Below are 26,571 nucleotides of genomic sequence, written 5' to 3'. Positions count from 1 at the left end.
AAAGTTTTGACCCAAAACCGGAGGGTTACTTTAACATTCCCAGACCCTCAATGGCAAAGCTGCCTAAATACTGGGGTGCAGAGGGTGCCAGAAGAGGGCATCTACCCCCCCCCCCCCATCCTAGACACTAGACTTCTGTGTCATGTGACTTCTCTGGGCTGGAGGGCCATCATGTTATTTTTTTTGCCCACTAATCAAAACTTTGTGAAGTCATTTAGAGGATTTAATTGCTCACTGGTATTAGAGAGTCTATAAAATGCTCTGAAGTGCAAGAGCCGGACTCAGGGATCGGACCCCGTATCATGACCAGTCCAGACACGAGGCGTCCCGCACCCCACTGTGCGTTTATTACTGCTCCATCCTGCGATACGGTCTTGTCTCCTCTTCCTCCTCCGATGGTCTTGTATCTTCCTTGGGTGATTCAGACTCTTCTTGCACGGGAGGGCTGACTTCCTGCGGGCCTGAGGTCAGTCTGAAGAGCACCGGCAGTTGACCAAGGACAGGGTTGGTTTCTTGAAGACATTGAATCCATTTCCCCAGTGTTTTCTCATCCCCAGAACCCGTCATGCACATTGCGTAGACCGGACCTTCCTCCACTGCAAACAAGAGGGCAAGATGTCACCTAAATATATAAAGGGGGTGTCTGCTTCAGAAACCCCTTTATAGTGTGTACTACAAGGGTTCAAATTCCACCATGGCCGAACAGTTATTTTAAAGGGGTTGTACCAGAATAAACATCTATCACCTACCCAATGATGAGACTCCCACCGATCCTGAGAACAGGGGTCCTGTGCACCCCCCCCCCCCCCTTCTCCTCGCAGCGAGGAGGAGGGTGGACTCTGGACTTCTGTTTTCAGGATCGATGGTGGTCTCTGTGGTAAGACCAATGGATAGGTCATAAAAGCCTATGCTGGTACGACCTCTTTAATAAAGCATTGGGTTGAACCAATACCAGACCCTTCTGTCCCCCTGTAAACATGGAGTAAGCTGCACATTTCAGCCATCCTTTGCCATTTTCATCCTCGGAATAAAATGGCTGATACCAGGAGACAATAGACCACATGCAACTCCATAGATTTAGTATTACCTCTAAGCTTACTCTACATGGTTACATCCAAACCTATGCAGTTGAATGCAATCCATCGTTTCCTGTTATCAGCTATGTCAGGTTGTGGAGAGGCTGAGAGGCCATGTGGTTGCCCCCCTACAGCTTGTTCCATCCGGACCACCGAGCCTCTGCCATTCTTACCTTCATCCACATCAAAGCTCAAGTCATCCCCAAGATCCCTCTCCAGATCCAGGGACAGTTGAAGGGGGTAATAAAAACATCTCTCGGGGTCCAATTCCTCCTAAACAATGAACAGACAACAGTTATACCCTCATATCAATGACCAGGCCTGGACGGGAGTACAGCGGGCACTGTATGCCCACCTTAATCTTGGCGGTGGGCTCGGCTCGAAGGACGTAGTAGTAGACGCAGGTCTTCCTAAGCCAGAGCGGGAACGGACCTTCAACTATTACAGGATGCTCAGGGTCATGGTCAGCCAGGAGACACATTTGATCTGGAGACTGGATACCTAGAGGTTAAACAGACACACTGTGTAGGTACCCATCCTACCACCAGGTGGCAGCACATGACGGGTATGACTGAATAAATATTAGGGAAGGTCATTTAGTGGGCATCATAGAGAAAAAAGAAAAAATGCTGACCACCTCGCTTCGTGCACCACCAGTTCCTCCGTTAGGCTGGGTCTTCTCAGATGCAGCTCTGCCGCTCAGTCCTCCACGGCCATCCATGATAGGTACATTGAAGAACCTTGTGTGACTGACATTATGTGGAGCACTTCAAGAAATAAAGGCTATATGACTGTTCACAGTAAAGCAGCACATCTTTTGTCTTCAATGTACCTATTATGTTCCTTATGGTCATTTCACATAAGCCAAGTTCCCAGCCCGATGTAGCGGGTGTCCACCGACGCGTTTCTACCACTACGAATCGACAATTGGCTTAAGTGGAGGAATGATTGCTACCAGCTCACAGGCTGGCTGTGCACCTCCCTGTCCCCACAGGAAGATGGACAACCGAGCAACCAACTCACTCGTGCGTTTGTACGGCCCAAGTATCAGGTGATCCGAGGAATGTTTGGGCCCAACAAACAACCCATTTAAAGAACCGTTCTGGTCTCTGAAAAATATCCCAAATCAAAGGGGTCTGTTCTGGGACAGGAGGATTGGGGAGGGTGGTGGGATTGGGGAACACAAGATGACCGGGCTCAGGACGCCCCCTACAGACCACCAGTAGAGTCGAGAGTCTAACCAGACTGTAAGAAGGTTTGGGACCAGTGGATGTGTGAGGGCACACAAGGTGACTGGGCTCAGGACGCCCCCTACAGACCACCAGTAGAAAGGAGAGTCTGACCAGACTGTTAGGGGGTCTTGGCACCAGTGGATGTGTGAGGGTACGCAAGGTGACCGGGCTCAGGACCCCCGACAGACCACCAGTAGAGAGGAGCGTCTGACCAGACTGTTAGGAGGTGTTGGGACCAGTGGATGTGTGAGGGTACGCAAGGTGACCGGGCTCAGGATGCCCCCTACAGACCACCAGTAGAGAGGAGCGTCTGACGAGACTGTTAGGGGGTGTTGGACTAGTGGATGTGTGAGGCACACAAGGTGACCGGGCTCAGGACCCCCGATAGACCACCAGTAGAGAGGAGCGTCTAACCAGACTGTTAGGGAGTGTTGGAACCAGCGGATGTGTGAGGGCACACAAGGTGACCGGGCTCAGGACGCCCCCTATAGACCACGAGTAGAGAGGAGCATCTGACCAGACTGTTAGAAGGTGTTGGGACCAGTGGATGGAGGCACACAAGGTGACCAGGCTCAGGACGCCCCCTACAGACTACAAGTAGAGAGGAACGTTGATAGGAATGATTGTCCGACAAGCATGAACAGCTCCAATTGTTTCGACAGGCAACACAATCGTTACACCCCATTTCCAGACACTTGGCTGAAGTGCATTTGGTCTCCCGGTCCCCATTACATGTACGGCCTCTGACCCCCACCGTCGCCTCTATTTGCAGTGGTGTCATGGACGATAAAACTGGATGCTGCAGAGTGGAACCAGGTTGTCTTTAGTGATGAATCCAGGTTTAGTTTGGGCGCTGATGACGGCCATGTTCGTGTCTGGAGACCTCGGGGTGAGCGCCTCAATCCTGCCTTTGCTGTGGAGTAGCACACTGCCCCCTGCTGGTGTGATGGTCTGGGGGGACATGCATAGGACAGTCGGTCCCCCCTAGTAGTGGTACGAGGGACAATGACAGCTCAGCGATATGTTCAGGACATCCTGCAGCCACATGTGTTCCTCTCATGGCGGCTTCCAGCAGGATAATACTCGGCCGCACACACAAGGGGGTCACAGGAACCAGGTGACCAGGCGGCCACACTTCCGTGGCCGCCTGGTCACCAGATTTATCGCCAATAGGACATGTATGGGACCATCTAGGACGTCAACTTCCACAGCCTACGAGTTTACACGATCTAGAGGCTCAGTTACAGCAAAAAAGGAGTGATATGTTGCAGGATACCATAAAAGGGTACTAGAGCCTCCATGCTCCCCTCCCCCATATCACATCTTGTATCCAAACTAGAGGCGGTACAACAGGGTACTAGAACCTCCATGCCCACCCATATCACATCTTGTATCCAAACTAGAGGCGGTACAACAGGGTACTAGAACCTCCATGCCCACCCATATCACATCTTGTATCCAAGCTAGAGGCAGTACAACAGGGTACTAGAGCCTCCATGCCTGCCTGTATCACATCTTGTATCCAAGCTAGAGGGGGTACAACAGGGTACTAGAGCCTCCATGCCCAGCCTATCACATCTTGTATCCAAGCTAAAGATGGTACAACAGGGTACAAGAGCCTCCATGCCCGCCCATATCACATCTTGTATCCAAGCTAGAGACGGTACAACAGGGTACTAGAGCCTCCATGCCCAGCCATATCACATCTTGTATCCAAGCTAGAGGCGGTACAACAGGGTACTAGAGCCTCCATGACCAGCCATATCACATCTTGTATCCAAGCTAGAGGCGGTACAACAGGGTACTAGAGCCTCCATGCCCAGCCTATCACATCTTGTATCCAAGCTAGAGATGGTACAACAGGGTACTAGAGCCTCCATGCCCGCCCATATCACATCTTGTATCCAAGCTAGAGACGGTACAACAGGGTACTAGAGCCTCCATGCCCAGCCATATCACATCTTGTATCCAAGCTAGAGGGGGTACAACAGGGTACTAGAGCCTCCATGCCCCCCTGTATCACATCTTGTATCCAAGCTAGAGGGGGTACAACAGGGTACTAGAGCCTCCATGCCCAGCCTATCACATCTTGTATCCAAGCTAGAGATGGTACAACAGGGTACTAGAGCCTCCATGCCCGCCCATATCACATCTTGTATCCAAGCTAGAGGCGGTACAACAGGGTACTAGAGCCTCCATGCCCGCCCATATCACATCTTGTATCCAAGCTAGAGGCGGTACAACAGGGTACTAGAGCCTCCATGCCCCCCTGTATCACATCTTGTATCCAAGCTAGAGACGGTACAACAGGGTACTAGAGTCTCCATGCCCGCCCGTATCACATCTTTTATCCAAGCTAGAGGCGGTATAACATTGATACAAAATATATATTTTTTTATGTTTTCCCCTTTTTCCAAACTCCATATCGCTCTTTAATCTTTTCTGATCTAGTTTTTGTGATGTGAAATATGCAATATTAGCTCCTATGGTCTGGGGTTTTTCTTTACATTTATTTTTTTCATGAAATTCATTGTGCGGCCTAAATGTATTCTCCTTTTTACGTGAGTCTTTAAGAATGTGGGGATACCAAATTTTTTTTTCTTTTTTAAAACACATAGTAAGGGGGAAAAGGAAGGGTTTTAAACTTGATTATATTATATTTTTTTTTTACTTTTTTTTTTATTTTTGTCCCACTAGGGGACTTGAATTTAATTACTTTCGATCGTTTCTATAATACATTGCAATTCTTCAGTATCGCAGTGTATTATATTGGTTTATGCAGCCGAGTCAAACACTGAGGCTCATAGGCCACTAAAGATGGCAGATCTGGAGGCCATCTCAATGCCTCTGGGTGCCATAGCAACCCACTGGAATACCGCAAACACAGCGCAGGAGTCCGATGGGTGACAAAGGGAGCCCACCTCTCAGCCTTTCACATGCCGTGGCTGCATTGACAGCGGCATGTAAAGGGTTAAACAGCCTGGGTCAGAGTTGGAGTCCATAGTCATCAAACAGCCCAGCGCCCACTTCCCCTGGCACTGGAGACCTGTGCCAAGCATCCTTTAGTGACCGCCGTAAAAAAAAACAAACAAAAAAAACTATGAGTGGTCACTAAGCAGCTGATATGCCCGTCTACATACCTAAACGCTGTACATGATATATGCAGATATACATACCCACAAGATGAGCATGCTCCAGGACCGTCCCATCATCACGCACCTCCGATGACGGCAACTGTAGAAAAACCGTATACGTCAACAGTTACATATGTGACCATAGTTTAGATGAGATCTGTTCACCATTCCCAGTGGATCAATGGCCGCCCACACAGTCACGCTCCTTTGGAGTCCCCAATACAGTATTATAGCCCAAATCAGAGCATGAATATCAATACTTTGAATACTGCCAGTTGTATGTGGATAATAATACCGCAAATCAGGACCTCTCAGTAGTGCAGCCTCAGGCTCTGGGCCTGTAACTTCAAGGAATCCTAGGGCAGCATGCAATATATGTTATAAAGCAATCTCTGCATTATTCACATTCATGGAAGGGACTGTATAGAACTTCTCTGCTGGGCCTCATCGATCGCACAGCGGGTGTGCAGACAATCACCTGGTACACCGTCAGTTGGGCATCTCTGTCGGCGGCTATTCGCTCCAGGCAAACCTTTGACAGGGCAACAGGATCAGCTATAAGGTGAAGCGGCGCAGGGTAAGGGTTGGTATGCTTGAAACGAGGGAACCAGTAGAGCAGCCGCTGGTACTTCTTCACAGGGTGGCTGAGTTTTCCAAATGTTTGTACCAAGAGGAACAGTGTGTGCTTGTTGGGGGTGACACCTGGAAGAAGGAAGATGGTTACTGCCAGCTGATAATAGGGGTAAAGTAGTACAACTCTCCTATCTGTGTTACCCTGTGGTGGGAGGAGCAAGCCATATCACATAGCCCCTCCCTCCTGTGTCACCCTGTGATGGGAGGAGCAAGCCATATCACATATATTACTATATGGTTGGGGGGCAGGCTCCATGTCACATAGCCCCTCCCTCCTGTTACCGTATGGTTGGAGGGCAGGCTCCATGTCACATAGCCCCTCCCTCCTGTTACCGTATGGTTGGGGGGCAGGCTCCATGTCACATAGCCCCTACCTCCTGTTACCGTATGGTTGGGGGGCAGGCTCCATGTCACATAGCCCCTCCCTCCTGTTACCGTATGGTTGGGGGGCAGGCTCCATGTCACATAGCCCCTCCCTCCTGTTACCGTATGGTTGGAGGGCAGGCTCCATGTCACATAGCCCCTCCCTCCTGTTACCGTATGGTTGGAGGGCAGACTCCGTGTCACATAGCCCCTCCCTCCGTTTACTCTACAGTCGGGGGCAGGCTCCATGTCACATAGCCCCTCCCTCCTATTACTCTACGGTCGGTGGGCAGGCTTCATGTCACAAAGCCCCTCCCTACTGTTACTCCACAGTCGGGGGGCAGGCTCCATGTCACATAGCCCCTCCCTCCTGTTACTCTACGGTCAGGGGGCAGGCTCCATGTCACATAGCCCCTCCCTCCTATTACTCTACGGTCGGGGGGCAGGCTCCATGTCACATAGCCCCCCCCCCCCTCCTATTACTCTACGGTCGGGGGGGGGAGGCTCTATGTCACATAGCCCCTCCCTCCTGTTACTCTACGGTCGGGGGGCAGGCTCCATGTCACATAGTTGCATCATCTTGTGCAGACACTACACATACCGTAGTACTCCATCTGATCGAGGACTCTGACCGCGCACTCCTGCTGGCGGGGATAATGGAGGAACATGGACTGGATGAAGTTTTGTGGGATAAACACCTCCTTGGGGAACACGTCGAGCAGTTTGTTGTAGACCTCTACATCTTTCTCCACTCCAAAGTGAGGCATCCATCGGAGCGCCGCCTCGATCAGCTCAATGTGTCCTCTCCGCCTCACATCTCGGCCACAGAACAGATCCAGCACCTGGACAAACGAGGCTTTATCCCGCTGGTCCTTGGCGAAAGCATCTTCAAAACGAGCCACAGTTGTTGATGAGGTATTTACTGGAGGGCCTGGGGGCGACGAGGTGTGGACGGCGCGGAGAAACTGATGGCAACAGAGAGACGAGTTTACACATTTTATGACCACATGTCCAAATATGTGCTGAGCCTAAACAAATACACAGCAGCCATTGTGAGCTATAGAGATGTTACAGTGTAAAGCATGGTGGAGTGATAGAAGGATATGAGGCAGCAGTAGCAGAAATGAGACTACCGGTGGATTTCTGACTCCACCAGTCTTTCTTTAGTGACCAGCGCCGGAGTAGCACATTTGATAATCCGGCAGCGGTCAGCCACCATTGGTTATAGGAACGTTGCTGCATGTATGTGAATGATGGTAAAGCTCAGGAATAGGTGTGAACATACACTCACCTGCACCCCACGGGGCTCCACCGCCGGCGTGTGTCCGAGCCCAGCCCCCAGCTTGTGGGCTGCAATCAGCAAGCGCAGACTCCTCATCCTCACGCCTGCAACAACAAGGTCACAATGAAGGGTTAAATACAGCGCAGGCTCACGGGCAGCATTTTAATCCAACTACCATACATGGATTTCAATTACCAATGATTTTCAATATCTCTGCTTGCTGTCAGTGAATTGGAACATTGTTTATTATGTAAAAAAAAGGACGTGTGGCAATCTTTCCATTCAGTTCTGTCACCCATCCTTTGGTTCCCTTTAATGGATCTGTGTGTAAACGAGTATATGTAGAAGGAAGGCCTCATGCCCACGGCCGGGTCGGATTCCAACTGCGAGATCTTGCAGCGGAATCAGACCCAGCGCCCCCCAGAGACCCCATACTCGCCTCTCTGGAACCGCCACGAGCGTCTCGGCCAGATCGCATGACGCAGCGGGCTGTGATGCAATTTTCCGCAATGCTCATAGTGGAAGTATGGTGGGACGGTTGGCTTCCATTGATAGCAATAAAAGCCGTGCGTGCAATTTTACACACAGAATAGAACATGCTGCGATTCTCCCCCGCGAGCGGAAAATCGCTGTTGATTTCTGCTTGTGTGCAGGGGAGAATGGATTACCCCAACATGTCTATGGACGGACATTACTGCGGAATTCGTGGTAGGCATCTGGCCACGAATCCCGCAGTGATAATCCGTCGGTGGGCGGCCACGAGATGCTTTGCCCACCCCATTGAAATCAATGGGCAAGGCGTTCCTGGGCCCAAAGATAGGACAAGTCACGATTTTTTCCTGCACCGCGATGCAGGGGGGGGGGGGGGGGGGGACGTCCGCCGATCAGCCATAACATTCATATTTTAAAGAGATCCTCGCAACTGGCCGTCCGCAAGACGTAATTGAAGGCGGGACTCATCAGACCAGGTGCCTTCCTCCGTTGCGCATATGTGTACGCCCACGTGAACGCACCCGTATGATGGCAGCCCGGGGTCACATGGGCACTGACTGGTCTGTGACTACACCCCCCACACACCGCCAGCTGCAATGTCCTCTAAGACCTTCCTAGGTTCCTCTTCCCTATCTGTGATACTAGGGCGATGGGACCTCAATGTGACATCTATGACAGCCGGCCATGTCCTGTCCCGGATCACCAAGCCCACCGCCCGCTACACACACCTCTACCTGCACAGCAAGTCGGTGTCACTTTACTTCCATGGGCGCCGCCATCTTGGAAGAGCCAGCTGTAACGCACCTCCGCTTCTTCCGTCACTAGAGGTTCCCGCTCCGCGCTGTCCCGGAGCCTTGGCGCCATTTTGACGGAGCTCACTGTGAGCGGCTTTGGAGCAGAACGCGCCTCAGGCTTCAAGAAAATGGCCGTAGAGTTCAGGGAACTGATTGGCTTAACGCGAAACGCCACCCTGAAACCTAAAATTACAACAAAGTCTGCGAGTGGGAATTGTTAGAAAAGGTTTAGTTTAGTGGTTTTATATATTCCTGGACAGCTGGGTGAGAAGCAGAGTGGCTGCCATTAGGACCCGTCACTGCGGAGTGACGCCGCAGGATGCAGCCACGTCCGCAGCTGCACAAATCCGCATGCGTGAAAATAAGCGCAGCATGCCCTATATTGGTACTTATCACGGACCGAAACTGCCTATTAAAGTCAATGGGATCACATAAATATGCAGTGAATACACATGATACGGGCATATTTACGCATGAAGGCGAAATTTATGGGAACTTCTTGAGGTTGTTTTTTTTTTTTTTTGCGCACATGAAAAACGCAGTGAATACGTGCCCAAAAAATACCACAAGGTCCAAATACGCTGTGAATACACACAGATGTAGTCCGTGAAAAGGCTGCGTATTTCATGGAGTGAAACTATATCCGCCAGTGTGAATGATCCCTAAATGTAGCTACTGCTTACCACAGCCGCGGCTCTCTTACCACGGCTGCGGCGCTCTCCTTACCACGGCTGCGGCGCTCTCCGTACCACGCCCGCGGCGCTCTCCGTACCACGGCCGCGGCGCTCTCCGTACCACGGCCGCGGCGCTCTCCGTACCACGGCCGCGGCGCTCTCCGTACCACGGCCGCGTCGCTCTCCGTACCCCGGCCGCGTCGCTCTCCGTACCACGGCCGCGGCGCTCTCCGTACCACGGCCGCGGCGCTCTCCGTACCACGGCCGCGGCGCTCTCCGTACCACGGCCGCGGCGCTCTCCGTACCACGGCCGCGGCGCTCTCCGTACCACGGCTGCGGCGCTCTCCGTACCACGGCTGCGGCGCTCTCCGTACTATGATGGGGTTCTCCTCTATCACCTCTTTAGCACCGAGCTTCCTACCTTGGAGGGTGGTGAGGGTGCCCGGGAAAGGCTGGGCTTACACAGCCGTATGCGGAATCCACTTGCGGATCCCGGCGTGACCCTGCGTACGCCCGTAACGTACTGCATATGACTTCTTACTCACGCAGGCGCTCATGCGCAGTACACTTTTATGTTTGTTTATATTCCCCGTGCCGTTGCTCAGCGATGCCGCGGGTACCCGCAGCCCGTACACAATGTAATGTAATTGCGTATGTGCTGCGGGTTTATCCGCGACCGTAGAGCACAATGGGCTGCATGTTGCGGATTCCGCGGTAATATATTACTTGCTGCGTTCTGTTTTCCACAAGCGGATTACAAAATTCCGACCCGCTAATGTGAGCGAAACTGCGTAATCCAATGCATTTGATTGATCCGTGTATTACCGCGGATCAATCGCTCGCAGAATCCGCTATTACTGTCCGCTCGTGTGAGACGGCCTAGGGTTGGCAGAGCTGTGCCACAATCTATGAGTAGTTGAGCAGAGCGGTGTGGAGCTGCGCCGGAGCTCAGAATCCAAGATGGCCCCCGCTCCTTGCGCTAAAGGGTTCTTCCAGTAAGATGACATTGCCCCCTAGCCACAGGATAGGGGATAACTAGATGACCAGGTTGGTTCAGCCACTGCTGCCCCCACTGATCTCCAGAACGGGGGTCCTGGGACTGGCAGGTGAATGGCGCTGCAGCGCACGTGCTTGGCCACCCTCCGTTCATTTTGGTGAGAGCCCTGGAGATCGCCAAGTACTTGAACGCGGTTATTTTCACCGCTCCCATTGAAATTAATGGAACGGCGGCCGAACATGCTTGCCGCCACTCCAGTCATTGGCCAAACAGGACCCCCGTCCAGGCGATCACTGGGGGTCCGAGCGGTCGGATCCCACTGATTCTCTAGTTATCGCTATCCTGTGGTTAGGGGACAACTTTCTCATAGAAGACCCCTTTAACTTGGCCATGATCCAATCCGCAGAGCCGTTGTATTCTTCATCCCCAACAACCTTCCGATGCCTCATCTTGTACTGAAGCTTCCTCCTGTCAGTAAATGAGGGCATCCCTGTCCACAGGGCCGAGGGCTGCACTAACCCTGACATGTGTCACATCTGAGGGTTTGTTACAATTAAACCCAGTCTAGACAATCTTCTGCATGTGGCGGTGGTTCCTTGGTGCCCGCCTCTGTGTTCGCCCTCCTCGCTCTGGATCTGGTACGCGGACGTTTTGGGTGTTTTTCCTGCTTATATAATCAGGTATTGAGACGTGAGCCGTTCCTCCCAGCCAGACCTGTCGATCCAGTTCATGTAAGGGCCTGTACACACTGTCAGAAACATCCACAGCCTAGAAGGAGTTGTCGGAACGGAGAGAAACGTTCTCTGTGTGATTGTGATATAAGTAAGTGACTACATATCAGAGCAAAAGGAGAATTTATTGTGGAGAACCGACCCCTTGTAGGGAGGCTCTAGTACCCTGTTGTACTGCCTCTAGCTTAGATACAAGATGTGATATAGGGGGCATGGAGGCTCTAGTACCCTGTTGTACTGCCTCTAGCTTAGATACAAGATGTGATATAGGGGGCATGGAGGCTCTAGTACCCTGTTGTACTGCCTCTAGCTTGGATACAAGATGTGATACGGATGGGCATGGAGGCTCTAGTACCCTGTTGTACCACCTCTAGCTTAGATACAAGATGTGATATAGGGGGCATGGAGGCTCTAGTACCCTGTTGTACTGCCTCTAGCTTGGATACAAGATGTGATACGGATGGGCATGGAGGCTCTAGTACCCTGTTGTACCACCTCTAGCTTAGATACAAGATGTGATATAGGGGGCATGGAGGCTCTAGTACCCTGTTGTACTGCCTCTAGCTTGGATACAAGATGTGATACGGATGGGCATGGAGGCTCTAGTACCCTGTTGTACTGCCTCTAGCTTAGATACAAGATGTGATATAGGGGGCATGGAGGCTCTAGTACCCTGTTGTACTGCCTCTAGCTTAGATACAAGATGTGATATAGGGGGCATGGAGGCTCTAGTACCCTGTTGTACTGCCTCTAGCTTGGATACAAGATGTGATACGGATGGGCATGGAGGCTCTAGTACCCTGTTGTACCACCTCTAGCTTAGATACAAGATGTGATATAGGGGGCATGGAGGCTCTAGTACCCTGTTGTACTGCCTCTAGCTTGGATACAAGATGTGATACGGATGGGCATGGAGGCTCTAGTACCCTGTTGTACCACCTCTAGCTTAGATACAAGATGTGATATAGGGGGCATGGAGGCTCTAGTACCCTGTTGTACTGCCTCTAGCTTGGATACAAGATGTGATACGGATGGGCATGGAGGCTCTAGTACCCTGTTGTACTGCCTCTAGCTTGGATACAAGTTGTGATACGGATGGGCATGGAGGCTCTAGTACCCTGTTGTACCGCCATTGACTTGTATACAAGATGTGATACGGGTATGCATTGAGGCTCTAGTACCCTGTTGTACCACCTCTAGCTTGTATACAAGATGTGATACGGGTGGGCATGGAGGCTCTAGTACCCTGTTGTACTGCCTCCAGCTTGTATGCAACATGTCATATGGGCGGGCATAGAGGCTCTACTACCCTGTTGTACCACCTCTAGCTTGTATACAAGGTGTAACACAGAAGGGCATGGAGACTCTAGTACCCTGTTGGGTCGCCTCTAGCTTGGATACAAGATGTGATACCGGCAGGCATGAAGGCTCTAGTACTCTGTTTTACAGCCTCTAGCTTGTATACAAGTTGTGATTCCGTCAGGCATGAAGGCTCTAGTACCCTGTTGTACCGCCTCTAGCTTGTATAATGGGCAGGCATGGAGGCTCTAGTAACCTGTTGTACCACCCCTAGGTTATATACAAGATGTGATACTGGCAGGCATGACGGCTCTAGTACCCTGTTGTACCGCCTCTAGCTTGGATACAAGATGTGATACTGGCAGGCATGAAGGCTCTAGTACCCTGTTGTACCACCTCTGTGTTATATACAAGATGTGATACGGGCGGACATGGAGGCTCTAGTACTCTGTTGTACCGCCTCTAGCTTGGATACAAGATGTGATATGGGTGGGCATGGAGGCTCTAGTACCCTGTTGTTCCACCTGCAGCTTAGATACAAGATGTGATACAAGCTTGACAAAGACCTGCAGCTGTTCATATTTGGCATGGAAGAATAAAGATGACTACTATCTTTGCTCCCATTTATGCTTCCAATCTTCTTCTTTTTCAATCATCTAATCGCACCACAACTTATTTACATATCTGCCTAAAGCCCCACTTACACCAGCAGATGATCGCTCAAAGATGAAGGACGATTTTTAGGTTGGACTGAATTCAACGATCAGCTAACAGTGCCCGAAAAGCGCATGATGGGCACATTTACACGCACTGATTATCGCTAAAACGATCACCGATTAGCGATTTTATAGCGATCATCGGCTAGTGTAAATGGGCCTTAAGATGTAACTGCATGCTGAGCTTTGCAGCAAAAAGACAACTTCTTCTAGGGGCGGAGTGTTTTTGACAAAGAGTGTATCTACCTGTTCTCCTGTCCATTGTACTGCCCCTTCCCTCACATGGCAGCAGCCAATTATAGAGATTTCTGGATAAAATAAAAACTGCCGTTGGACGTTATACGTTTAGAGGAGCCTCACTGAGTTCTCTTCTTCGCAGCGATAGCATCAGTCATTGGAAGAAGAGGAAGCCCCTGAGAATGGTGCCCTGCTTGTAGGTCCAAGTGATGGCCGGTGTGAGGATCGGAATGTCCAGCCCTCCTAGTCTGTGAGTAGATATATATTTATGGTAATTACTATCAATAAAGGCGGTCCCGCCCCTATAAGTGCGGTAGGACCCTCGGCTCCTCATTGTTACACAGTTCAGGATTTCAAAACCGACACAAATATCTCAAAGACAGATCAATGTGTAATCTACACCTGGACCTGTTATACCCGAACACGCCATACAATCAGAGATGCCAACGGTACAGAAGTTCCTGGGCAGTCCAGAAAATAGGGCACTCTTTTCCAGGGTCCGTGAAGAAATATACTTGGGTTTTTTTTGAGCTGTTAATAGTTGAGCGGGTTATTATGATGGTAATTATCATGTTTTACAGCTCTCAGTAAATGCTGGTAATGAGTTCATATCAAAGTCTGACCTATAAATATGTGTCACTTAGAATCTTCACCATTCATTATGGTTTATCCAAGGTGTCCGTCAAAAAATGGTTGTCCAGGATTTTTGGTTAAAGGGGTTGTCTCGCGGCAGCAAGTGGGGTTATACACTTCTGTATGGCCATATTAATGCACTTTGTAATATACATCGTGCATTAATTATGAGCCATACAGAAGTTATTCACTTACCTGCTCCGTTGCTGGCGTCCTCGTCTCCATGGTGCCGTCTAATTTCAGCGTCTAATCGCCCGATTAGACGCGCTTGCGCAGTCCGGTCTTCTCCCTGGTGAATGGGGCCGCTCGTGCCGGAGAGCTGGTCCTCGTAGCTCCGCCCAGTCACGTGTGCCGATTCCAGCCAATCAGGAGGCTGGAATCGGCAATGGACCGCACAGAGCCCACGGTGCACCATGGGAGAAGACCCGCGGTGCATCGTGGGTGAAGATCCCGGCGGCCATCTTGGTAAGGTAAGTAAGAAGTCGCCGCAGCGCGGGGATTCGGGTAAGTACTAAACCTTTTTTTTTTTTTTTTAACCCATCCCTTGGGTTTGTCTCGCGCCGAACGGGGGGCCTATTGAATAAAAAAAAAACCCGTTTCGGCGCGGGACAACCCCTTTAAGTTGTCCAATAAAACTAAAAATTCAGGTTTGCAACCTGCATATAATACAGCCATTCAGTGTCCAAATAATGCTGCCATATAGTGCTTACATAACATGGGATGCTTTTCTACTCTCTGCTCAGGTTAAAGGGGTTTTCCGGGAAGAATACTATCCTCAGGGTAGGTCATCATCGTTTGTGCTTCTCGTATTGCAAGCAACTTGCTTGAGTGAATGCCCCTTCCTCATATAACCACCATGCACATAGGGTGTTATGTATCCTGCTTCTGAATTGTGGGAATAGCTCTGCACTTTGGATCTTTAATCTGCTTTTTGAAAGCCACGATCCCTTCCGCGCTGCCCACGCTCAGTCCTCTAATCTGAGAACAAATGATTGATTCTGGAAGAAGAATGAGATTTCATATGTGAAGCAACAAACAATAACAAATTTGTATAAGTGCCTGTCAGTGGTCCCCCTGGCACATGGCAGGATAAAATCTGCATGAAAATTCAGTAATTGTGTGAATACTTTGCCTCCCTTCTCTTGCATTTATCTTGTTTTCTTCTCATTTCAAATCCAAAGCTGAATTCAGAATTATTCTGGTTTCCCATTACCAGAGAGCTACTTATTTTAGGAGACCTCAGATATACAAGAATATAACTACTATAATCCTGCCCCCTATGTACAAGAATATAACTACTATAATACTGCCCCTATGTACAAGAATATAACTACTATAATACTGCCCCCTATGTACAAGAATATAACTACTATAATACTGCTCCCTATGTACAAGAATATAACTACTATAATACTGCCTCCTATGTACAAGAATATAACTACTATAATACTGCCTCCTATGTACAAGAATAGAACTACTATAATACTGCCCCCTATGTACAAGAATAGAACTACTATAATACTGCCCCCTATGTACAAGAATAGAACTACTATAATACTGCCTCCTATGTACAAGAATAGAACTACTATAATACTGCCCCCTATGTACAAGAATAGAACTACTATAATACTGCCCCCTATGTACAAGAATAGAACTACTATAATACTGCCTCCTATGTACAAGAATAGAACTACTATAATACTGCCTCCTATGTACAAGAATATAACTACTATACTACTGCCCCCTATGTACAAGAATAGAACTACTATAATACTGCCCCCTATGTACAAGAATAGAACTACTATAATACTGCCCCCTATGTACAAGAATATAACTACTATAATACTGCCCCCTATGTACAAGAATAGAACTACTATAATACTGCCCCCTATGTACAAGAATAGAACTACTATAATACTGCCTCCTATGTACAAGAATATAATTACTATAATACTGCCCCCTATGTACAAGAATATAACTACTATAATACTGCCCCCTATGTACAAGAATATAACTACTATAATACTGCTCCCTATGTACAAGTAGTTATATTCTTGTACATAGGAGGCAGTATTATAGTAGTTATATTCTTGTACATAGGAGGCAGTATTATAGTAGTTATATTCTTGTACATGGGGAGCAGTATTATAGTAGTTATATTCTTGTACATAGGGGGCAGTATTATAGTAGTTATATTCTTGTACATAGGGGGCAGTATTATAGTAGTTCTATTCTTGTACATAGGAGGCATTATTATAGTAGTTATATTCTTGTACATAGGGGGCAGTATTATAGTAGTTATATTCTTGTACATAGGGGGCAGTATTATAGTAGTTCTATTCTTGTACATAGGGGGCAGTATTATAGTAGTTATATTCTTGTACATAGGAGCAGTATTATAGTAGTTCTATTCTTGTACATAGGGGGCAGTATTATAGTAGTTATATTCTTGTACATAGGGGGCAGTATTATAGTAGTTCTATTCTTGTACATAGGGGGCAGTATTATAGTAGTTCTATTCTTGTACATAGGGGGCAGTAGTATAGTAGTTATATTCTTGTACATAGGAGGCAGTATTATAGTAGTTCTATTCTTGTACATAGGAGGCAGTATTATAGTAGTTATATTCTTGTACATAGGGGGCAGTATTATAGTAGTTCTATTCTTGTACATAGGGGGCAGTAGTATAGTAGTTATATTCTTGTACATAGGAGGCAGTATTATAGTAGTTATATTCTTGTACATAGGGGGGCAGTATTATAGTAGTTATATTCTTGTACATAGGGGGCAGTATTATAGTAGTTATATTCTTGTACATAGGGGGCAGTAGTATAGTAGTTATATTCTTGTACATAGGAGGCAGTATTATAGTAGTTATATTCTTGTACATAGGGGGGCAGTATTATAGTAGTTATATTCTTGTACATAGGGGGCAGTATTATAGCAGTTATATTCTTGTACATAGGGGGCAGTATTATAGTAGTTATATTCTTGTACATAGGAGGCAGTATTATAGTAGTTATATTCTTGTACATAAAGGGCAGTACTATAGTAGTTATATTGTTGTTTGTAGTATTATAGTAGTTATAATACTGCCCCCTATAATATACCAATGCTGGAAACATCATTTAAGGTTATATTACGTTGGTACTTGGTTCCCACCCGAATAGGTCATGCAGTGCCAGGCTACTCCCCAAACTGTTTTCACGGTTGTTCATCCCCAGGTGACACGCTCCACATTTGGTGGTCCCACCGCTGAGTTAAGAGACTTTAATATACACAGTAACTGACTGCAATACACGTAAGACTCCCTGGGAGGCTTTACTGAATAAGCGTATTGAGAACATCCCCTCAGCCTCCAGGAAACTAATATCCTTTTTTTTCCTAGCTACAAAACAAATCCTCGCCCAATCATGGAGACAGGCGTCACTGGACTTCTCAGCAGTAAAACGCAGAATGGATTGGTATTTAAGTAATAGACATGAAGGGTTCCTGAAAATTTTGACTCCATGGATAAACTACACCCTCCCTTCCCAAAATAGTGTCCCCCAAACATCGTATAACTTACCATTTATAAATACAACCACATAGCCCTGTACTCCTCCTCCGGACACTGACCCCACGAGATAGCACCCCTGTTCCTTCCTTCCAACCCGTCCCCAATCCAGACTTCTCCCCCTTTCTCTTCATCCTTAAGCAGGTTGGCCCTGGCGAGGCCACTTTTGAATTAGTAATTTCTTGGATGAGGACGTTCATACATAATGTAAGAGTTCTTATCTTTCAGAACAACATATATGTAATTATCATTAACTAATTTGGCATACTGTTTGATTATATTATCACTAGAGATGAGCGAGCGTACTCGCTAAGGGCAATTACTCAAGCGAGTATTGCCTTTTGCGAGTACCTGCTCGCTCGTCTCAAAAGATTCGGGTGCCGGCGGGGGGAGCAATGAGTTGTGGGAGTGAGCAGGGGGGGGGGGGGGGCGGGGAGAGAGAGATCTTCCCCCCGCTCCTCCCCACTCTCCCTTGCCGCTCCCCGCCGGCATCCAAATCTATGTTGCACCTGATATACTTCCTTGTTAAAATTTCAAAATTTAATAAAAATTGTTAAAAAAAGTAATAATAATACTGCCCCCTATGGCTGATATTATCATGACAGGTCGGAGAGTGTACATGTTCTTGAATTACTGCTCTGTATGTTATGTAAGGACATAAATTGCCGCACATGATCTTTAATGAAACATGACAGCATTTTGTGACCTTTGCTCTACACCCATATATGTTCCTTCAGAGGTTGGGAAGGTAAATACTACTCTTCTGAAGAAGGGGGCCATCACATATCCTTGTGAGAGCAGACACCAAGTTTACTCAAGCAGGTTCTAAGAACATGATGAAACGTGGACGTCCTCGTCCTGTTTGCTCAGTCTCGCACGCCATACACCTGACGCTTTGATATTCCGCTCTTCTCTCATCTTTTCCTTGACTTTATATAATCTGATTATTCAAGAGCAAACAGCAGAAGCTTCAGGATGTTGCGCCATGTATGTCTGCACTCTTAAAGGTACAGGATCTCCTAATTCGTTGACGCACACTACCAACCAAAACTTTTAGAACGCTGCAATTTTTCAATTTTTTATTGATATTTATACAGTTTAATGTCTCAAATGTAATTTAAAAGAAAAGCACAAAATAAACAAGTTAAGATAAATAAAAGTAATGAATTACCTTGGTTTCACCAAATTAAGGCCGGCTGTCGATGGTCGGATTTCGCAAGCGGATTTCGCCGTGGAAGAACATTAAAAGTCATTGCGATTTATCGCAGGACTGACTTTAAATGGAAGCGTTAACGCATAAATTCACAGCAAATCACAGCATGTTGCAATTTTTTTTTTTACGCGCAGAGAATCTCAATGGATTTCCGCTCGTGGACACTGGACTGCGATTTCCATAAGCATCTTATGGAAAGCGTTTCATGCAGGACCCATGTGAGGATTATCGCCACGGATTACACAATTAACAATCGCCCCGTGGGCAGCAGCCCTAAATCTACTCCTCAAAGCCACTACATCTATTTGATAGTTGATAGCCTCACACCATCAAGGCATTCTTTATTGCATCAGGTATTGGTCAGACATCTCTTCCCAACATTGTTGCAGAAGTTCCCACAAATGTGCCGCACTTGTAGGTTGCTTTGCTTTCACCCTTTTGTCCAGTTTATCCCAAACAAGCTCAATGGGGTTAAAGTCTGGAGACTATGCACCAGCCATTCCATTCTTTGAAGCCTAGTAGCTTTTTCTTGTCGTCTTAAGTAGTTTTAACGTAACCTTGAAGGGTTACTGGTGCAATATGTCGACACCGGAAGTCTAGACATACTGCACTAGTAGCTATGGGTTGGTCAGCCTGAGTTAGAGAGCATGCCCAAAAGATGGACATTGGATGCCGCTCACACACCTCTGCACAGCCTCGCCCCCCCCCCCCCCCCCCCCCGGCCACCTCCGAGCTGTTCTTACTCCGGCGGCTGAAGACAGCGCAGGTTAGCCAGCGGTTGGCTACGTACAGCGGCTGACACCTGACAGGGGACGGGAGCGTGATGCATCCATGCATTTATTAATGTGTGAGCGGTGGCTGCCTTCAGTGGCGGCCAATGACACATGATGTGAGTGGAGATGGGATAGAAACTGACACCTGACAGAAGACCAGGGGCAGCCACACTAACAGAGGAGCCGCAAAGAGAGATGTGAGTACGGCAGGGAGAGTGACAGCTTGGGCCAGACTGCAAATGGGAGGGCGACGTAGTTGGCAGATTGATGGGAGCGCAGCGGCGAGGAGAGTAACAGCGGGTTCAGGAGCGGAGATGGTAGGCTGACGGGGAGAGTGACAGCAGAGGCGGGAGCCCACCTGGAAAAACATTGACAGCGGTGGCGGGAGCAGAGATTGGAGGGTGGCGGGGAAAGGGAGTGGAGATGGGAGACCACCGGGGAAAGTGACAGTCTTGTTTTGGAGCGGACAGGGGAGCCCAGTCACAGCGTGCATCAGCCAGTCAATCAGCACCTGTGGGCTTTACCTCCCCATCCCCTGTCTCCCAACCCAGCTAACCCATGTCTCCTCCCATACGTCTGGTGAAGACATAATGCACCAGTAAGACCTAGAAGTATGTTTTGGATCATTGCCTTACTGTAATATGACCCCTGACCAACTAGCCAGACACCTTTGCTATAGTGTGTAGGAGGATAGCTGTACCATAAATGGCATATAATATATGGTGGGCTCTGCGTGGTGTATCAAAATGCTGTGGTAGCACTTTCTGTCCAGTGTGCCAGTCACCCTGTGCAAGTTGCCAACTCTGAATGCAGTAAAAAGAGCACCATCCTTTCACCTCCTCCACAGTATACAAAAATACTGTATAATATACCAAATATGTAAAATTTTGATTAATCAGGGCCTAAAACCTTCTTCTGCTCCTCAGTAGTCAACTGGAGGTGCTGCTTGGCCCAAGCAAGAGTTTCACTTATTTTACCATCGTAGCCGTTGCTTTCTTGCTGATCCTCCACCTGTCAGACTTGCAGATAGAAGTCGTCTCTTCACAGGTCAAATGGAAATTTGTATATCTGTTGCTGCGTTCAGCTGTACTTGAAGGTTTTGTCCTGTGAGGTGCCGATTACGCAAACTGGTGACCCTCAAAAACTTGTCATCTGATCTTGTGGTGGCCTTTGGTGGTCTGCCAGAAGTTTTCCTGTCAGTTTCCTCCAGTTTCCAAGTGCCTTTTGATGGTATAGGAATCTGTACTGACTGCCACCTTGGCTTTCTTGGTAACTTCTCTGTACCATGACAAGCTATGGCACGTCCTACCAGAGCTGGGTGTATTGGTGCATCTATTCAAGTTGATACAATCACTTTATACCAATCAGGAAGCCCCTGTGAGAACACAGAATGGGGACACAGATTGGTTTAGGATCAGCAAAGACATCCAACAGGGCAGCATCCTCTCACCCTTCTTGTTTAACCTATATGCGGAAGTGATGATGTGGAAAATGAACCTAGATGAATTGGAAACCGGGGTGCAAATAGGTGGCAGAAACATCAGCAATCTCCATTACATGGAAGACACAACTCTGCTTGCAGAAACAGAAGCCGGTGTGAAGCAGCTGATATGGAAGATTAATACTGAAAGTGAAAAAATGGGCCTCTACCTGAATGTAAAGAAAACTAAAATGATGACAACTACAAAAAATGGCCAAATTCAAATCAGAATTGACAACGAGACCATAGTATGCGTTCGAGACTTCATCTTCCTTGGTTCAAAACTTGACCAGGCTGGAGGATCTATGCCAGAGGTAAAACGTAGGATAGCATTGGGGCGAAGCGGGATGATAAATATGGACAAAATCTGGAAAAGTAGGGATATCGGCAGAGCCACTAAACGCAGGATAGTGCAAACCATCATATTCCCCAAGCCATGTATGAATGTGAAAGCTGGACTGCGAAGGAAGCTGATAGGAGGATTGATGCGTTGGAGCAACAAACAGAGAAGTCCTGAATCATATAAGGGCATGTGTTATATGTTCTTTAGATTAGGTTTAGGGATGGCTGCACTATACAATATATGTTTATAGATAGCTAGGCAGTCCCTTTGTGGTTTAATAGAGACACACCATTCCCCAAAACCCTGCATGCTGTGTGTATACTAGAGACCACTCTGACACTGCTAATCTCTATCACAACTGTGTTCAATGCACAGCATAGCAGTGTCCTGGATAACACAGCAGCGCAGCATACCAGCACAGCAGCTCATATGCTATATGAATAAACAGAGATCTTTGATATTTCCAGCCTATGTCACAACTGTGATTAAGACATAATTAGCATAGCAATGTACTGAATCTTATAGCATTTCTATCAACTAACACCGTGTGCAGTTATGTCGTTTCCTTGAGGACAGTATGCGGTTTCCTTACCTATAAAACTCATAATCAGGCTGCTTGCGTAGTACTTCTATTAACTCACACTTTTGTATCATACACTCTCAGCTTGCCTAGCTAACTTACATTTAGTTCCTTTATGGATACTCTGGATCTAGTGATGGCTTTTGAGCAATCATTTTGCATAAAACTACTACTTGGTACTAATGCCTATTAGTACCAATTAGTAGCGTCTGAGCCTCCGGGAGCTGTATTCAGAGAACAGACCACCCGCTGTTTGCTGAATACATCCCCTTTGTTCTGCCTCGTTGATTACAGCTGGGACAATGTAATCAGCGCTCCCCGGGCGGAGCACAGCTTGCGGTCCGTCTTATCAGCTGTTCTGCTGAAGAACAGATTTCATGCTGAACTGAAATCCATAATTCGGCAGAAAACTGAAAGACGGGCACATTTACACGCAACGATTATCGCTCATAAGATGGCTTTTGAGCGAATTTTGAGCGATAATCGTTGTGTCTAAATGCGCCTATAGATTCAGAGTTGTCTCAGCCCGAGACAGATTTGCCACCCTGATGTAGACTTGCTTTTGCATCTTGGACGCTTGTCTTCATTTTTACGATCATTCTGCTACACTGCAAAGTTTACCGCATTGTTGTTTTTTTTTGCAGCTTACCGCTTGAAGGATTTACTATTGCTTCAGGTCTTCTTTGTATGAAAATAATATTGTTTGATGGTGTCCCACATCTAAATTGGCACTAAGCGGAGGGCACAAGAGCCACTCCCAAAGGTGGAAACACTTCAATGGTAGAAGACAATGAGGGAGGCGGAATGAGGACTGTCAGCCAGATTGATGCAACCACATACAGTGCAAGTTACTTGCTGCTAAAATGTCCTATTCTTTGTAAATCCTGTCCACAAGTACGGCTCATGTCCTCCATAATGTGAAAGTGCCAGTGCCAGCAGTGACTCCCATAAACCAAGAGAATGGCCTTATATACAGTAGTGCCAGTAAAGTGCTAACATAAACAATATAAGCATAGTGCCCTCTAAAAATAATATTGCCAGCAAAGTGCGCCCAATTAGCAGTGTCTGCCCAATGCCCCCAATGTACAGTCCCAGAATAGTGCCCCAAATTAAAAGCTTCAGTATAGTGCCCTCCAGAAATAATATTACTGGTGAAGAGTCCTTAATAGAGATGAGCGAGCATACTCGCTAAGGGCAATTACTCGAGCATTGCCCTTAGCGAGTACCTGCCCGGTCGGAAGAAAAGATTCGGCTGCCGGCGGTGGGCAGGGAGCTGCGGGGGGGAGAGCGGGGCGGAACGGAGGGGAGATCTCCCCCCCCCCCCCCGCTCGCTGCCGCAACTCACCTGTCACCCGCGTCGGCAGCCGAACCTTTTCTTCCGAGCGGGCAGGTACTCGCTAAGGACAATGCTCGGGTAATTGCCCTTAGCGAGTATGCTCACTCATCTCTAGTCCACAGTTTTAGCATAGTGCCCTCAATAAAGTGTCAGAATAATGCCCTCAAGAAATAGTATTACCAGCAAACTGTCCCTAATAAACGGTGTCTGGATGGTGCCTGCCATAGGTTAGATGGCACCCTGCGCAGGATTTTTTTGGCATACCCCTTTTCCCAGTCATAGGAAAAAAAGATATATATTGCACTGATAGTCAGTCTGTCTGTATTCTGCTTGTGCAGAAAGCAGCAAGGTAGCGGCATACCCACACCAGAATTACTTAGTAAATACATACTCTACCAGAACCAAGTTCATAACAGTACCAGAATCAAGCTTATAATATATATGCAGCACAAGAACCAAGCTCATAACATAAATACAGCTCCGGAACTAAGTTCATAGAATACATACAACATCAGAACCAGACTCAGTACATAAATACAGTAGCAGGACCAAGTTCATAGTATAAATACAGGACCGGAACCCAGTTTGGTATATAAATACAGCACCAGAACCAAACTCATAACATAAAAAGAGCATCAGAACTAAGCTCAGTTCATAAGTACAGCATGAAACAACCTCTGTACTTAGATACAATGCCAGAACCAAGGCCATAACCTCCATACAGCACCAGAACCAAGTTTCTAACATAAATACTGTCCCAGAACGAGGGCCATAATGTAGATACAGATCAAACTAACTTCAGTATACCAATACAATGCCATAGCCAAGTTCATAACATAAATACAGCCCCAGAATCAAGTCCATAACCGAATTTAAGTAGCACAACTAATGATTGTGTTGCTGGGGGCACTGATGGGCTGATAGCAGCACCATAGAATATCAGAGAGAAGGAGAGAGAGCCAGGAGGAGCCCAAAATAAACTGTTTCAGCACAGTGCCCAATAAAGAGTGTTCACATGGTGCTGTCCAAAAATCAGAACCGGCCTTAGGTGAGATGCACCGATGTGTATTCTGCCTGTATTCTGCTTGTGCAGAAAGCATCAAGATAGCAGCACACCCACACCAGAACAACTCACTGACTAATTACTCTACCAGAACCAAGCTCATACCATAAATACAGCACCAGAACCAAGCTCATAAGATAAAGACATCACCAGAACCAAGCTCATAACATAAATACAGCCCCAGAACCAAGCTCATAACATAAATACAGCCCCAGAACCAAGCTCATAACATAAATACAGCCCCAGAACCAAGCTCATAACATAAATACAGCCCCAGAACCAAGCTCATAACATAAATACAGCCCCAGAACCAAGCTCATAACATAAATACAGCCCCAGAACCAAGCTCATAACATAACTACAGCTCCATAACCAAGCTCATAGCAGAAATACAGCCCCAAAACCTCACAGCATACATACAGTGTGAATCAACTTCAGTACATAAATACAATCACCAGACCCAAGCAAATAATATAAGTACAGCACAAGAACCAGCTTAGTACATAAATACAGCACCAGAACTAAGCTCATAACATAAGTACAGCACCAGCACAAAGCACAGTACATAAATGCATCCCAAGAATCAAGCTCATAACGAATGCAGTAGCAGAAGTAAGCAATCTTGTTGTGGGGGCGCTGATGGGCTGACTGCAGCACCTTGGAACATCAGAGGGCAGGATTCATGTGGCTCCACAACATGCTGCCGGCCTGGAGAAAGAAGGCCATCTGCAAGGAGGACATAAAGAGGGTGATTTCCCCCCAGCCTACATCCACCTGGTGCCCACCCTAAAAGCTGGTGGCAGGCTCCTTGTGTAGTCACATGTATCATATGCAGCTAAGGCATGCCATGTCAATAATAATATTTCCTGCAAAGTGCCCCCAATAAACAGCTTCAGCAATAATAGTACCTGCAAAGCGTCCAGAGAAAACAGTGCCACCGGAGTGCCCACTGCCCTCTGTAAAACAGCAGTACCAGCAAAGTGACCCGCATAAACAGCTGATCTCTGATAAACATCCAGCAAATTACCCTAATAAGCAGGACTGCCAACAGGGCGACACCTGGGCATATCTAGGATCACCTAATTATATAATGGGTTACACTCATGACTAGACAATCCTGAAGAACAACACAAGATGTCTATTTATATGGCACCCAGCTCTGCCCAGACCGTGCCCACGATGAGCACGACAATGGGGCGCATAATTAAGAAGTACCATATCCATCATCCATTTCCAAGATGACAGTTTAGAAAGTGTTAGAGATGTTCAAGGTCTATGATATAAAGGGTTAAATCCTCTAAAAGTCACTCATTGGCAAAGGCCTGCAGATGTAGCAGAGCTAAGGTTGTCATTCCCAGGATTGGCCTATACATTACTTGTTCACTGATTTAGGACGCTGCAGTAGCCAAGAAGCTGGCCACCAGCTACAGGACCGCACATGTCCATAGAGTGTGTCTGGTTCAAATGAATGGGACTGAGCTGCAGTACCACACACAACCTGTGGACTGGTGTGGCGTTGTTTTGGGAAAAAGCAGCCTTTTTTTTTTTAATACCGTGGCATCTCATTAATGTGCAACCAGCTGAAGATGTCTGAGGAATGTAATGTCTGACCTTGTCTGAGGACACCTGCAGCATGTTCACGTGCCAGGCCTGACCGTACATGCATCACAAGGTCCGCGAAGATCCAGGGGAGGAGGGGCAGCACCCTGGACCAGAGTCCATTCTTGCTTCATTAAAGGGGTAATCCAGGATAAGAAAACCATGGCTGCTTTCTTCCAAACACAGCGCCACCCTTGTCCATAGGGTTGTGTGTGGTAGTGCAGCTTAACCCCCCCATTCACTTCAATGGAGCTGAGCTTGCATACCAGACACAACGCTACAGACAAGGGGGGGCGCTGTGCTTGGAAGAAAGCAGCCATGGTTTTCTAACCCTG

General features: G+C 47.6%; 2 protein-coding genes across 4 annotated transcripts in view; one reads left to right on the top strand and one right to left on the bottom strand.

The window, feature by feature from the left end:
• Nucleotides 1-201: 201 nt before the first annotated feature.
• On the bottom strand, nucleotides 202-25,630 carry ECSIT (ECSIT signaling integrator). 3 transcript variants are annotated; one of them, XM_066593646.1, is made up of 8 exons: nucleotides 25,546-25,630; nucleotides 7,730-7,824; nucleotides 7,040-7,403; nucleotides 5,921-6,144; nucleotides 5,485-5,542; nucleotides 1,432-1,577; nucleotides 1,250-1,349; nucleotides 202-596 (listed from the first exon to the last, which is right to left on the bottom strand). In XM_066593646.1, exons 2-8 carry the CDS (start codon nucleotides 7,814-7,816, stop codon nucleotides 349-351), a joined length of 1,227 nt encoding a protein of 408 aa, XP_066449743.1. In that variant the 5' UTR covers nucleotides 7,817-7,824; nucleotides 25,546-25,630; the 3' UTR covers nucleotides 202-348. The 3 variants fall into 3 exon arrangements, with proteins under 3 accessions (XP_066449743.1, XP_066449741.1, XP_066449742.1); XM_066593644.1 differs by lacking the exon at nucleotides 25,546-25,630 and adding an exon at nucleotides 8,941-9,091; XM_066593645.1 differs by lacking the exon at nucleotides 25,546-25,630 and adding an exon at nucleotides 8,947-9,091.
• The window catches only part of LOC136612902 (TLC domain-containing protein 4-like), a 49,712-nt gene continuing 34,498 nt past the window's right edge, over nucleotides 11,358-26,571 (top strand). The window contains exons 1-2 of the mRNA XM_066593648.1: nucleotides 11,358-11,499; nucleotides 13,803-13,910. The gene's annotated coding sequence lies outside the window, so the exon portion shown is untranslated. The remainder of the gene's footprint in view (nucleotides 11,500-13,802; nucleotides 13,911-26,571) is intronic.

This window comes from Eleutherodactylus coqui, chromosome 2 (assembly GCF_035609145.1).
Source record: "Eleutherodactylus coqui strain aEleCoq1 chromosome 2, aEleCoq1.hap1, whole genome shotgun sequence".
Taxonomy (NCBI): domain Eukaryota; kingdom Metazoa; phylum Chordata; class Amphibia; order Anura; family Eleutherodactylidae; genus Eleutherodactylus; species Eleutherodactylus coqui.
Note: the sequence above shows the minus strand (reverse complement) of the source record. Positions and strands in the feature narration are given on the sequence as shown.